Here is a 14,189-nt window from a genome sequence, read left to right as displayed (position 1 = left end):
GAAATACTCATCAAAATCATACCTACACTGGGGGGATGCTATTTCGTCATGGATATTTTGCTGGCTGGGACCTCCATCGTCTCATGGCTTAGCAATGGACATCACAGCGAGAGTAGAAACACCTATAACGAAATGAGACAGCCACGGGCAGAAGCAAGTATTTGAATCTTCTCAAACACTACATGAACCAGTAACCTTCTTAATCAAACCCATACGGCCCGCCACCCTATCACCTAATTTGGCAATATCGAGATCATCCATGCCTCGGCGCAGGTTTGCGGCCTTGGAGATCGTCACCACATCTGACAGTGCGGCCGGCACAAATATCAGATTCATAATAGCCAGGGGTGCATTATGCGGATCATCCACGATGGTGTAGACATCTAGCCCAGTGTTGCCGCCCAAGCTCACAAGGTCCATGATCACACCCAATTCTCCCACCTCCAGGACCTCCCCTGCGATCGGCAGCAGAAGGAAAAAGACCCCGAGAAAAGTCAAGATAAACATTTTTCGCTTTTCTGCATCTATCTTTTTGGCAAGATCAACTACCGTGGCCATTTGTTCCACGGCCTCGGCCATCATTAACACGGGCATTGAGACCGCGTCAATCAGCTCAGACGTATCGCCGATCCAAGCGTCCACTGAGAGGGCAAAAAGAGTATCCTGAAGCTGTGATCCGAGGTTGGACGAACGTTCGACGGCTTTCTGGATGAGATCCTTGGGGTTGGTGACATCGCTAGCGGTGTAGTCATGGGGGATTGGTATGCCGAAGTCCATTCCAAACCCCCAGCAATCATCATCTGGCTTTGCACTAGGAGGGCAGGTGTTGCCCCTTTCATAATTCCCAAAGGTGATCTTGTCCTTAGGAATTCCAGTATTATTTAGCAGGTCGGCGTAGAAGTTGTCGCTTTGGGACGATTCCAGTGTCCAGTACACACTCTGGACGTAAGGATTATCAGGACCCGGCCCACGTTTGGAGTAGTTAGGAGGACATGGCTCTGATGCGTTAACCATTTTGATGATTGGAATCGACAAATCCGTGTTTCTGCTGCATATCCTGGCCGGACAATTCTTATAGCAATCCCCGTCAAAGCAATAATTGCAGTCCCGTCCTTGGCCACAGGCCTTGCAGCAGTGTGCAGCTTCGGTGACAATGCAAGTGAAGTACTTGTCGCCATTGTCGTACATGTAATTATGGACCGATTCAGAGCCATACTTGGCGACGGCGTCCGAGTACGTCAAGAAGTAGCCATCATACCCGCCGTTCACCAGGTCAGTGTAGTTTTTTAGCACGGTGTCCCACATTTGCGAGAGCACAGCGAGCGTGTACTGACCCTGGCAGTGGAAGGGAATAGTGGAAGCGCTGTTTGCGAGATCCTCCAGGCTCGAGAATGTGGCGTCACACTCTTCCAAAGGAGTGGTGGGCGGAAGGCCAGAACCGGTTGTGTTGAAGTTCACGCACGCGCTGCTAGGACAGTATCCCCGTTGACAGGCAAACTTGCAAAGACCTCCATCGAGGTTCGTCTCCACCGGGTACGCATCGTAGTTGTTCGTGGTGGGTGGTGGTAAGTTAAGGACGCCAGTCGATGTGCATGTGCATACGATTTCAGGGCAGTAGCCATAATTGCAGGCGTAGCTGCAGAGACCCATCCAGTTTCCCTCTCCTGTCCCTCCCGTGCAGGCGGGTGGAAGGAAAGGCGAGACAGTAGGGATGACGGTCTTCTCGATTGTCGGTCCACATGCCGACGGTGGGCAGTATCCGTAGTTACAGGCAAAGCTGCAAAGACCCCGGAAGCTCTCACTTTCGCCGGCGAGGGGATAGCCCGGTTGACCAGTTGCGGGGGGCAATTTGGGCGGCGGGCCCATTTTCAAGCATTGACATGCGCCAATGGGACAGTAGCCCAAGCTGCAGGTGAACTCGCAAAGGCCCTTGAAACCACCCACTCCGGTGCCTTGGGTACAGTTCTGATTGTAGATATTCGGGCCCACAGCGGGGAACAACAGGGAGGGAGCCGAGGCGCTGCCAACCCAGGCATTCCAGTTCATGACACTCTGCGCACATTCGGAGGAGATCGGCTCACCGTCCACCTGCGCAATGGTCTGCCCATTCCTCGAAATCGTGACGACAACCTTCCCTCTTAGCCCATTGTACGCCACACTGCCATGGTATATCCCCACATTCTTACTCGGGCTCTTGCTCCATGATGCCGGCACTGCAACTCCCCCAATAGTAACAGTAACATCGGCAGGACTTGTCAGAAGCGCGGAGAAGAAGACTTTGTCTTGCATGACTTGTGCGGGAGGGAATTCAATCTGCAATTGCTGTGCAGTATTTCCGGATGTGTTCCCGCTTGCACAAGCATTTCCAGGAGTCAGACGATACCAGACCTGGAGTCCTTCCTGGGTCACCAAGCCCTGGCCATGCTTATACATATCAATCAGAAACGGGAGGAAAAGACGCCAGCCGTCATGGGGCATATTCTTGGCGAAGTTGAACGGCGCATTTCCAACATCAAAGGCATCATATGCTTCATCGTGAAGTGGTCCGATATAGTGTGACTCGCCATAGTCGTTCCAGGTGATGATCTCAATGAGGTCTGGCTTGACAAACATGGCCTGTTCCCATCGATCAAACCACAAGTCGTCCCCTGCATAATGGTCAGCATTATGGCACATATTTTCAACTCCACGAAAAGTAACGCACCTCTCCACAACCAATTCTTGTTGTAACCGGGAAGATTAGTGAAGAACCACGGCGAGATCGGCATCATGTATGTATTGTCCCCAAGGAACTCCAGATAGGAAGCATCAACATAGGTGTCCATGTCTGTGTTACCCCAGGGCCAGGCCCCCCAGTTAAATAATCCATTAGCCACTCCCGGTGAGTTTCTCAAGGCCTGAGAGGCTCCCAGCGAGGACCAGTCAGGAACAAACCAGCAAGGAATCTCCTTTTTGATTTCGACCCAGTCGGGTGCGCTGGCCGGCCCCTCAAAGGTGGAAACGAAAGGCATCTCTCGGTAAATAAAATATGCCGAGGACTGAATGCCGCGCTGCAGATAAGATATGACATCCTCTTTGGCCCAGGGCCCATTACCCGCGTAGTCAAACGAGAAAAAAAGCTTGAAGCCTACAGCCTCGGCAGCTGCAAAGGCATTCCACACTTGACTATTGGGAGCTTGATTGCTTGCGATATTCAAAGCAAAGGCATCAATATGCGCATCTTTGGCCAGCTTGATTTCGTTTTCCCAATTCGTTTGAGTCCATGATTGTACATTGCTCACCTGTGGTAGGGTCAGGTGTCAGTCTCTGGGTTAGGGCTACCAGGGAAGGTCTTTAGGACCAAACAATGACTGACCATGAAATGAGCGAACACGGACTTGGGATAGTTTTCATAAGGCACAACACGGAGTTCATTGAAAAGAGGACGATCTATGGATGTGTTTCCGTACGCCGCAGTGACGGCCATATGAGAATGAGAGACATTTGGGAGATGAGAATGGATAGCTGAGCCATGGCGACGGTTCGGACCTGAATGAGAAGTTGCCACAGGCACCACTATGCTAGCTGAAAAAAAAAGTAGAAGAGAGAAACAGAAGGAAAAGACTGTCTTGGCCATGTGGACTAATAATCAGAAAGAATAAGGAGCGTGCGCCCAGATAATAACCATGATTGTGTCAACCAAACGGGCTATGATCAAGCGACAGGCGGGCTATTATATGTTTCACGGCTCGAGTATTATCATATCGCAGAGGCACTAGACGATATGTATGCAAATTACACCACGAGCTCCAGCCGTACTAGCTACGTAAAATGAGACACATACCATATCTAAACTGGACAAGGGGAAGAATACTGCCACATGATGGGTGCCTAGAGGCTCAGAGTCTCAGACACATGGCAAGGTGGTGCTTCGTCCAGGTAATATCTGATCCCTGCAACTCATAGAACTAGTTCATATCTTAGACTCCCAGTAGCTTATTGGTAGTTCTCTTCAAGCTTTCATTCTTCCCGATTAAGCCAATGCGCCGCTCTTGGCAAGGAAAATTTAGGCCCTTGATCTTGGCACGCCGGCTAAGGAAATGCGCTAGTCTCAGATCCCAACCGAGGCATCAAGGACATGGATAATGGATACGAGGACTAGATCTTTAATAGCCTCATCTTTAGCGCCGAAAATTATGTGGACTCCTTGTAGAATAGCCAGGGTCATTCGGCCGGCTCTATCCTTCCACCAATCGTGCCGTGACTCATGCACGTTTCGGACTATCTTCGTAGTCTGTAGGCGATGTAACGCAGGGGAAAGCTAATTTCGCTTAAAGTAGTTTTAAAGTTTGATGATTTCACAAGGAACTTGAGTCTCCCCTAGATAAGTAGATTGATCCAGTGTACCGTGCTGAAGCTATAAAGTTACAAGACAACTCGGTTAGACGATTTGTGCCTTTAGATCAGCCAAAACCCTTTGCAATTGATCGTAATTAGAAAGTCTATCCAAGTGTAAGTAAGTACATAAGCAATATACGGTGGGCTAATAGCTCAACCTGCCTGCGCCAAACTCATATGATTGTATTAAGGTGATGTGATTCCACCGAAACACTATCGGAAGTCCGCCTGTGCTCACGCCCGAATGCAAGAATTAGCGCAGTGGCTAACTCAAAAAAGGCGGCTCAATCAGACCTTTTCTTAATTCATTCAGCTGGAAACTGCAAATTGGAATTAGTGTATCTACCTCATGCAAACCATTTGTGATCCGTTGCTACATTATGTGGATCTAAGCCAAATATAACCGTGGCTGTGGTCTGATGTAAGCCTGGAACTCATTATCCTACTACCTCTATTAGGTTCAGTTTGTCTCAATGAGGCGGAGAATAGGACAGCTACGCCCATGTAGTAACAAAGTCACAGTTGGAAGGTTTGACAGGGGTTCTGGGCTCCACATGGAGTGTAGATTGCCTCTCCATGGGTGTCTGTAAGCCCATTCTGTAGCAAAATACTTGGAGCTAAAGACATTGGTAGCAATCGACCATCTTCTAGTGCAGTATACTAGCGTCCAACTCGAACAGACTATATTAATCAAGGCCTTCGTTTTCTGTTTGAAGATTAGTTCTCTCCTGAATGTCTCGGATAAAATCAGGCCAAATATCCCTCACCTGCCTTTGTCAATCATAGACACCGCATGTGAACGGTAAAATTGGCACTCTCATGGGTCACAAGGAGTAACGCATGGGAAAGATGGAGACGATGGGTGGCGCTATTCCGTACCCTTGTATCGCTGAGTCACTTTTTGCCCTCATGATGCTGTTTCCCCCTACCTGTAAATATGAGGGTGATATATAGCGCAAATTTTAACCTGGTTCTGAAGTCTTTCTTGGTCTGATCAGTCGTGTTTGCCGTCTCACCCTTCACTGAATGAAAACTATCGTCAGCCATGAGGTACTTCAACCTTCACTCAGCGCTCCTTCTCATTTTCATGCTAGACCGTGTGTCTGGTCTTGGTGCACGAGGAGCAACCGAAAAGTAAGTGCATCTCCCCAATGATATGGGAGACCCGCGCTAACATTTGTTGATGACGCCGGCAGGGTACTCTACTTTTATGCCTACCTGTGCGAGACGGCAATGGCGACCGATCAGGAGAAAACCACCATCGCCCCTGACTGCGCCTTTGCAATGAAGACTGAAAGAGGCATGCCGTGTGACTTGAACCAGTTCCTGCACTACATCTGGGCTCCAAATCCCGAAAAACCAGACGAAGAGCTGCCCAAGGGCGAGGTGAAGATACTGAAAAACGGCGTTGAAGTTAAACCTTGGGATGCAACCATAGAGCAGGTCTACAATGTTATTGCCAACTCGCCGTTCAGAGACTATGCCGACCCTGTAAAGGTCAACGGAGAGTCCGACTACTATACATCACTCAGCAAGCTAGGCAAGCCCATTGCCGCAGTTGAGGAGAAGCTTAAGACCTATGCACTGCAGCCAAAGAGGAAGGATTTCACGACCGACACAGATTATAAGAAAGCGGTGGCTAAATGGGCAGCACAATTGGCGCATAAGGCCAAAGTCGAGCAGCTGGTTGCGCTGGCCAAAGAAGCTGCCCGCGTCAATCTTATCATGAGATACAAGGACATGGAAGAGTATCGTATTAAAAATGGAATGTTGGCGAGTCAGAAATACCTCGGGGTGACACCAATGACAAAGGAGGTGAAGACTGGCCTCTCGAGCCCTCCAAGCTTCCAAGCTCTCAGTTCTGAGCTCACTTTGGCAGAATATGAAAAGAAACAAAAGATCAGCGGTTTCCGCAAAACTTTTCTGGACGCATGCCGAAAATATCGCACTGACGATGCGGACCATTTCAGGGCGCTGGCGGCAGCGGAGTCCGCTTTACGAGGTACGAAATGCGAGGTTCCTCAGATAGACGGATTGTAGTGCCTTTCAATATGGTTGAGTTCATATGTATGCCCACTTCGGGGTGCAAGGCCGAGTTTGATGCATTAATTGTCAGCCTTAAAGCGACTGCTCCATACTATATAAATACTAAGCGATACTGTTTACCATTTTCCCACTCGACTAAGGTGCCTAGACGACCGTTCCCAGCAGAGTTGAAATAGTAGTGCAGTAATATGTCCAATAGGTACCTACTTACGGCGGAGTCTTAGCGAAGGGGATATTAATACAAACCTTTTTTTTTCCTTTTTTACCTTTTTCCCCCCTTTTTCTTTTTCTCGCCAGAGGTAGAGATTTGGTCCCTCGTCCTACTTTTTCGGTAGGAATCATCGGAATCAATGGTGGCGGAGTTGGATGTAACCTGGCCCGCTTCCAGTTTAAGCTCCGGGCTAGAAATCCAATAATAATATAACGGATAGGTGTCCTCCGTGTCCTCATTAACCTATTTAGAGCGGAGTACCTCAGGTTTGAAACCTCTTCCCGACTCCTCCAAAGATCCAGTTCTCCGCTCGTAAAGAACTCCCGACCTATCTCCGTATGTTCAGGAATCCTTTTAAATATATGAGAGTCGCCATGAACCTCAACGAGAAGGACTGGGAAATTGCTCGGGCAATTAAGGATCCCGACCGTGTGCGCGAGCTTCTGTCCCAGGGGCATAAGCCAGATGCCTTTGATCTTTGTGAAGCAGCGCGTCACGGGGCTCAATGCGCAGGCGCGGTAGAGACAGTTGAAATCCTGCTGGCTACTGGCGTCATTGATCCAAATGCTAGGCCAGATTACGCAGATCTCACCAATGTGGCAGGAGTAGAGAAGGACTGGGCCAGCAGTGATAAGAGCTCTTCGCCCCCCGAAATCTACAAGGATCCAGACGAGTGGTATCCTCTTCACCTTGCATTAACATGTTCACGTTACCCTGCAAACTGGCAAGTGCAAAAAAGGAACATGACACAAATGGCAACAGCACTCCTGCAACATGGTGCTGATCCTTATGCGATCTTTCGACAAACAATCAGGATCTACAACTATTGGTCGCGCTTCCCTGGTGAGCCACAGGATGACAAGGTCATTGATGAGGATGCTGACCTGGGACTTACCCAACGTGAGCGTCGCGAGGAGCGTGAGCAATACCTACTCTGCAAATCCTATTCAACAGACTCAGTTCGACCCTTGTTCCCCCGCAAGTATGGTGTGTGCAGCATCATACACTTTCTCCTTCAAGAAGGAGAGTTCATCAAGCCAGTACTCGACTTCTTAGGCAGCAACCTTGATCTCGAGCATAGAGATCCGCAGGGCCGAACGCTTCTCCTTTCTGCCTGTCGGAGTGCCTTAGGCGCTGATGCTGCAGTTGACGGCGTGCATCTAGAAGTGTTCATTGGGGTAACCCAGCGTGGAATTGAACATAATCCATTCCCACAGCCCGATAACTACTATAAAGCTAATGAAATCGCTGGAGTAACCACAACGACCTCACCAGACACACCAACACTGCTTGAGTACTTGGTTAATCGAGGCGCAAATGTGCTGGCAGTTGATAACTACGGAAAGAATGCTCTGCATCACCTCCTTGAGGCAAGACATCAACTGCGCTCTAGTCAACCGCCTGTCATTAGTGCCTCCCTCCGATACGTGGCTAATAACTATGGGTCGCTCGTCAACATGCCTGACAAGGCAGGTGTGTATCCTTTAATCGCTGCTTTATCCCGCATTCGAGCCTACTGGTCGAATACTAAGCATCTGGGCACACTGGAGAGTGCAATCGATGATCTGCTGGCGGCAGGTGCAGATCCCCTAGTCCGTGATCCACGCGGTAATACTGCTCTGCATTATCTGGCGTTGAGCTGGCTAGATGACTTTGGCGTGCGCGGCGATGAACAGCGACGCCTATGCCGTCTACTTCTGGACCGCGGCGTGGATTCAAATGCTCGGAATGCGGATGGGCAATCTGCTCTCGAGTTATATTTCACAGCATTCGACACATTTCTTTATCAGGATCGTCAGGGGTTTAGCTGGACTGAATGGCAGGATATGGATGAGCCATACGCCAAGATCGATGAAGAAGTCATCAGGATCTTCGAAGAGGCCGGTGTAGACTTGACGGCAAAAGACCACACGGGAGATACGCTACTGCATCTAGTGGTGAGGAAATGGACACTGAGGACTTATGATAGGGTTTTGCTTCTTCTTTCAAAGGGCCTGGATCCTATGGTGCGGAATGCAAAGGGCGAGACGCCTATCGATATTGCCATGGTTAACGAGCCAGGCGGATTAGGACTTTGTGCCACTACTATGAAAGAGCATATCAGAGGATGAAATGGCTTGATTTAAGTTATGAGAAGCTTGTCAGCAATTTGAGTGATAACTTAGAGCTTACATTTGGAGTTCATCATCGACCTTGCCTATTGCTCTTGACGATTACTAAGGCACAAGAATGACCTGTCATTGAAATAAACAGTTTTCTGAGATGTTACAGATATTAGTACCTTAATTGTTTGTGTTATGGCAGCGGAAATGTTTTCGAATTCTTGTAGATCTCATCTGAGGCAATCATTGCTCCCGAGAGATGGAGATGAAATCTCATGGCCCAGATGACTACTAAAAGCGTACCGCCGTGTAAGCGCACCGCCAGTCCATAACCAACTCTGACCTTCGTTCGATCGATTATGTAAATACCCAGTCACACAGAGGCTCCAGACTGATTGAGGGTTCTTCCTCTCCCAGGAATTGGGGATCATTTCTGCTAGTGGACTTGTCTCAATATATATCTGTCAATTGGTGGATGGCTGAAACTAGATCTCCCATGCACGACCACCCCTTACAGTGCATTTGGCGGACATATGAGTCCTCATCCGAGGGCAAGACGCGAAGCCTGAAATCTCACGCACGCAAAAGCAGTATCACAGTGGGCTGGCCCGTCATATCCCTGTTGTACTTTGTTGAATGGCTTCATATTCATGTGCTGAGATGCAATGCAACCGTCAACCAGGAGCACACATATTATCACCATGGAAGGTTATACATACAAGAAAGCCGCAAGGCAACTCACGGCCCAATTTCAATTCAAATAATATGTTAACCTTGAGAATCACGAGCCTTTCCCTATCGTACTATGGCGTTAGCTGACTACCGACGAACCCAAACCCGATCATCCAACAAACTCAACGCATTCTGCCGTCCCTTCTGCTCCAGCTTCAACCTCGCATGAACTGCATCAACCTCCTGCTCCGCACTAAGTCTCGCCCCCTCAAGCAATACCCTCACCCTCTCAACCTCCGGCTGATACGGTGCAAGCGGTAACATATCCCGAGGAATATCACCCCACTCTCTCCAAATCGGCAACTGGAACGCCTGCATAGCGCGATTCAGCTGCCCCCATGACGCAGACGGGTTCAGAAGCACACCGCAGATTGTAAGGTCCGTCCAGCCCCGGAATGACAGCATGGGTTTCTGTCCTCCGGAGAGGGAATTCGCGGATGTGGATTGGGCAGGCATGAATAACGATATGACAGAGCGCTGAGCGGCGGGGAGATAGGACAGGGGATCTAGAGGGGAATTGACGGGTGTTTTGGGTGGAGTGCGTGGACGGAGGGCGAAGTCGACGGCGTACGCTGTGAAGTGGTCGGCTAGTTCGCGGTCGGCCATGTCGTAGCCGTATTGTGGGTTTTTGGCGCGGCTGGTTTTCCCTGTTTCGGGTGTTAGATTGTTAATCTGGTTGGCCGTGTAATGGTAGGAAGAGGACTATGGATATACGTACAAACGTTGTGGCTAGGTGGTGCGCCACACACGTCTACATACTCTGAGACGGCTTCTGGACTGAGATACCCGGTGCGCTGCGGGTCTAGGTGGCTGAAGAGCTCCTCGATTAATCTCATGAAGGAAGCCGAGGGTTTCATGTCCTCGGTGAAGAGCGGGATCCAGCTTGTAGAAGAATATGGATCTGGTGGATGAGGAGATGGCTCAGTGCTTTCCAGGGACGGACTCTTCAATACTGGTCTCGATGCATACGGAATAGTTGGGACGGATTTTTCCGCTTCTGCTTCACTTTTTGCTTCTGGTGGCGGACCCTGAAATGCGGACTTCATCGGCATCGGCGATACTGGCACTGTGTCCTCCACCCGCTCTTCATTTCTTGATTCTGGGTTTGTAGGACGTGGAGGTTTCCTCGGCGGGACATCGCTATCTCTGTTTGAAACAGATACAGGACGGCGCCGGGGAGGACAATATGGGCTTCGGACAGACTGCGATCGTGGTGGAGGTGGCGGAGGGGCAGGGATGAAGCCGCTGTGTGCGTATAGTGAGATTTCATGCGACGGGTCATCCTGATGCTGTGGAGGATAGTTCTGTACAACGTAGCAGTTGGCGCATAGGGTTATGCGGGGCACACAGGAAGCACATGAGAGACGTGCTTTCATAGCCTGGATGAGCTCATTGCAAGATGTGCATTTATACAGCGATGACATCCTGATGTCGGGATGCGATAAAATGAAAGAAAAAGTTGCCTCGATCCTGCCCATACCCGGCGAGCTGCTGACGGTTTATACGAGAGCTCGTCGGCTAATAAAGCCAAGTTTGGATCTTGGCACGCGGGGTCGCCTTGAGACTTAGATAAGGCCTAAGGACATTGTCATCCTCGTGCAGATATCTAAAGTAATAAGCCTTTGTTATCAACCAGCCCTGTCCCGTAAATAAATACCAACAACCGCCCTACGCCTCCACTATGCATCGCTCGGTGGGGGACGAGCGTCGAGTTGAGGCAAGATTTCCGATCAAGCTGAGTGAGCGGGGACGGAGACTGGGCGGGAATAATCAACGAGTTCGGCCCTTCGTCGATTCAAGAACTACATGAGCTGCATATGGGAGCTAAGCCAGACCTTCTCTCATACATAGTTCATGATTGGCTTCCAACTACTGACATCTTCTAATTACAAAAAAGGCTGGCTTTCTGTTGTGACCTCGCAGAGGATAAGGTCCTACATGATACGGTGAAGACGGAGTACTACGGTAGTGTTTATCACAAATAGAAATTCCATCCAAGACATTACAATGAGTAAAAATTGCAAGACGAGCTGGTTGACTCCAAACTTTGATTCAGGCCTTTGTATTCACACTAGAGTACAGGGAAAACCCTATGGGCGAAAACCTGTACTAAGGCTCGACTGGTATACCTTAGGAATGTAGTGAGCGATGCCCGCAGCACCACAAAGTCGGTCTTCCGTACTGCTAATGATGAGCCTGAGTCTGGTTGGATGGTAGAGGAACCTATTATGCATATTAGTGATGGGTGGTGCCTTAGTTATTTTTACCTTCCTTCTCCTTGAGTTTGGCGGCGGTCTCTTGGCACTGTTATCGGTGTCAGCATGATGGACCTTTACATAAGATGAAGTCAACAAKTATAGCATACATTCTAGAAAGGCGTGTTAGTTGGTCACTGGTGCGTAATCGGATTTGCTTTCCAGCCCGATAGAATTTACTCACGACCTGAGTAGTCCTAATGTCAGTGGAATACTCAATTCCCATAAGAGAGAATACCGGAGGAATGACTCACAAACTGTAGATTTGAGGTTCGAATATGATTAACCCAGTGAATCACAAATGTCGGGTGATAAACATACACACTGTGATATTCGACCATGGCGTTGTCAGTTTGCCGGGATTTGAGATAACAGTCTCATGGATGAATCTTACATCCTAGAATCTCAAGTCAGCACTATCACCAACAACTAGAGAATTGGTCTCCTTACAAACTAATTTCGTCTCAGTCACATCGTAAATCTTAGTCAACATTTCCGAGGGCAAGGTTCATACACTCTGTCACATCAGGCAAATTAATTGGTAGTGTTAATGTATTCTGAAAGAGTTCCCATACAAGCTATATTCTTGTCAGCTCAAACCTGGATCAATGTCATTAGGCGAAATGATATGACATACTTTCTAGATTTTCCATGTAATTAGCGTGTGTTGGAAGGTCAGCCACATTCGAAGTATGAGAACATACCACCTGTCGAATTTTGTCCTATTAGTGCATGGATTCGCATCTAGTAGCGGAGGTCATACATCCTAAGAGTCACCGTCGGTCAGCTGATGTTTCAATTGGCATTCCCTTGTTAGTGACTTACTTTCTAAAAATCTTTCGTTCAGTACTGTTGCATCAATAACCTGGGAAAGCCAAAGGTTCAATTCCATACAAGCTATATTTTCGTGTCAGTGAGGTTTAACAATAATCAATGACTGGATGCCATACAATCTAACGACACAATCAGAGACTTTGGTCATCAGCAGTAAGCCTTGGGATACTGATTTCGTACATCCTTTGTGTACACGTCAGTCATCATAGAAGCCGACGCGTGGCAGAATCAGATCATACATGCTAGAAGTGGTGTTAGCATCGCACCAGAGCTCATAGAAACAGGTGGCTACTTACAAACTAGATGCCTGTTAATAGGGGATAATCAGAGTATTCAGTGTCTTTAGAGATCATACACCCTGAAGTTCAGTTAGTTATCTCTCTAAATAGCTTTGTGATAGTTGTGATCTTAGTCATAATGGTGAACGTACAACCTGTGCAAGTCATTAAGTCAGTGAAATCTATTAGCATTGATCTATTCAGTCTTGGCACTTACAGCCTTTATAATATGTGAGCAGGTGCCTCAGCAAGCCCATAATATATAGGAGTTACGTACAAGCTGTGCATTGTTGTGAGCATGAGTATGATGAGCAGAGCCATATCGTACGTACCACCTGATTTATTCCTGTTAGAGCTGACACAAGTAGCAGCTGCTCAAAGAAATGGGATATAGCGCTCATACATCCTGGAGTTTCGCTMAGGTTAGTCAAGGGTCATTTTTGATTATCCATTGAGGACATAACCCACAACCTATCGAATGATCAGCAATGCAATCTCTCAATAAGGAATCTTCGGTTTGAACGCACAAACTAGACAGATTCGGTCAGCTGGTGTCGAAGTCAACTGTTGAATGACAAGGTTTATACCGGCTTTAACCGGGTGCATCTCGTTAGTCAAGTCTGTTGAGACTTTGCTTTTTCATAGATTGATCCTTACATCCTAGGACGATTGTGAGTATTCTTGAAAGTTCAGAACCAGTCTGTTGGAGAAGAAGGTAATTTTACTCACCACGTCGCGACGTTGTATGCTCTTGTCTGTAATGAATGGGAGTGGTGCACCGAAGGCAAGGCCAAGCAACAAAAGAATCAAAAATTGCATGTTTGGAGACTAGTAAAAGAGTGATTATCTAAAGCAGAGAGTGAGAACCGAGAAAGAAAGACTAAAGTGAGAGGGGCAGAATCGTTCAGGATGTAATGTTTATGCTGGTCCTTGAGCAACTTATATTCAAAGTTCCCTACCTGTCCAGGGTTAAACAGTGTTTTCGGCGGCGAGAGGTATGCGCCCGCCTCTGTCTGTTATGGTAACCCTATTGGCGCCATCGCAGCCGCATACTGTGAGAAACATGGAAGCCATGGCAGTACTCTGTGGATTGTAGTCAATTTAGCAAGAAGTGGGCCGGTTACCCCAGTGACAGGACTCAAATATGTCTGACCTATTGGACTAGCGGGGAATGAGTGGAAGGTATCATTCCTTAGGGCTTGTGCCTCTAAAGGACAGGTCCAGCCACATGAGCTTAGCTCACATGATAAAAGCCAATTCTATTTAAAATTACGCTAGCTACTCAAGGTTAGCTAGGGACCGATAAGCATCCATATCTCCAGCTGAGTCCCACACTACAATCCTCCGATTACTG

The 14,189-nt window shown here is 48.3% G+C and overlaps 4 protein-coding genes across 4 annotated transcripts; 2 read left to right on the top strand and 2 right to left on the bottom strand.

Moving 5' to 3' along the window:
• Nucleotides 1-171: 171 nt before the first annotated feature.
• On the bottom strand, nucleotides 172-3,466 carry Asppvi_005786 (glycoside hydrolase family 71 protein; the record flags this gene model as incomplete). The annotated part of the gene is made up of 3 exons (XM_043301699.1): nucleotides 172-2,648; nucleotides 2,705-3,281; nucleotides 3,356-3,466. 3 exons carry the CDS (start codon nucleotides 3,464-3,466, stop codon nucleotides 172-174), a joined length of 3,165 nt encoding a protein of 1,054 aa, XP_043157634.1.
• A 1,956-nt stretch (nucleotides 3,467-5,422) lies between these two features.
• Nucleotides 5,423-6,417, top strand: Asppvi_005785 (uncharacterized protein; the record flags this gene model as incomplete). The annotated part of the gene is made up of 2 exons (XM_043301698.1): nucleotides 5,423-5,511; nucleotides 5,574-6,417. The coding sequence occupies 2 exons, from the start codon at nucleotides 5,423-5,425 to the stop codon at nucleotides 6,415-6,417; spliced, it is 933 nt and encodes a 310-aa protein (XP_043157633.1).
• A 591-nt stretch (nucleotides 6,418-7,008) lies between these two features.
• Nucleotides 7,009-8,745, top strand: Asppvi_005784 (uncharacterized protein; the record flags this gene model as incomplete). The annotated part of the gene is made up of 1 exon (XM_043301697.1): nucleotides 7,009-8,745. One exon carries the CDS (start codon nucleotides 7,009-7,011, stop codon nucleotides 8,743-8,745), a length of 1,737 nt encoding a protein of 578 aa, XP_043157632.1.
• An 810-nt stretch (nucleotides 8,746-9,555) lies between these two features.
• Nucleotides 9,556-10,892, bottom strand: Asppvi_005783 (uncharacterized protein; the record flags this gene model as incomplete). Its single annotated transcript, XM_043301696.1, has 2 exons — nucleotides 9,556-10,115; nucleotides 10,187-10,892. The coding sequence occupies 2 exons, from the start codon at nucleotides 10,890-10,892 to the stop codon at nucleotides 9,556-9,558; spliced, it is 1,266 nt and encodes a 421-aa protein (XP_043157631.1).
• Between the last annotated feature and the right edge of the window lie 3,297 nt (nucleotides 10,893-14,189).

Source organism: Aspergillus pseudoviridinutans, assembly GCF_018340605.1.
Source record: "Aspergillus pseudoviridinutans IFM 55266 DNA, scaffold_4, whole genome shotgun sequence".
Lineage (NCBI taxonomy): Eukaryota > Fungi > Ascomycota > Eurotiomycetes > Eurotiales > Aspergillaceae > Aspergillus > Aspergillus pseudoviridinutans.
The sequence above is the reverse complement of the archived record's forward strand: the minus strand, read 5'-3'. Positions and strand labels throughout refer to the sequence as shown.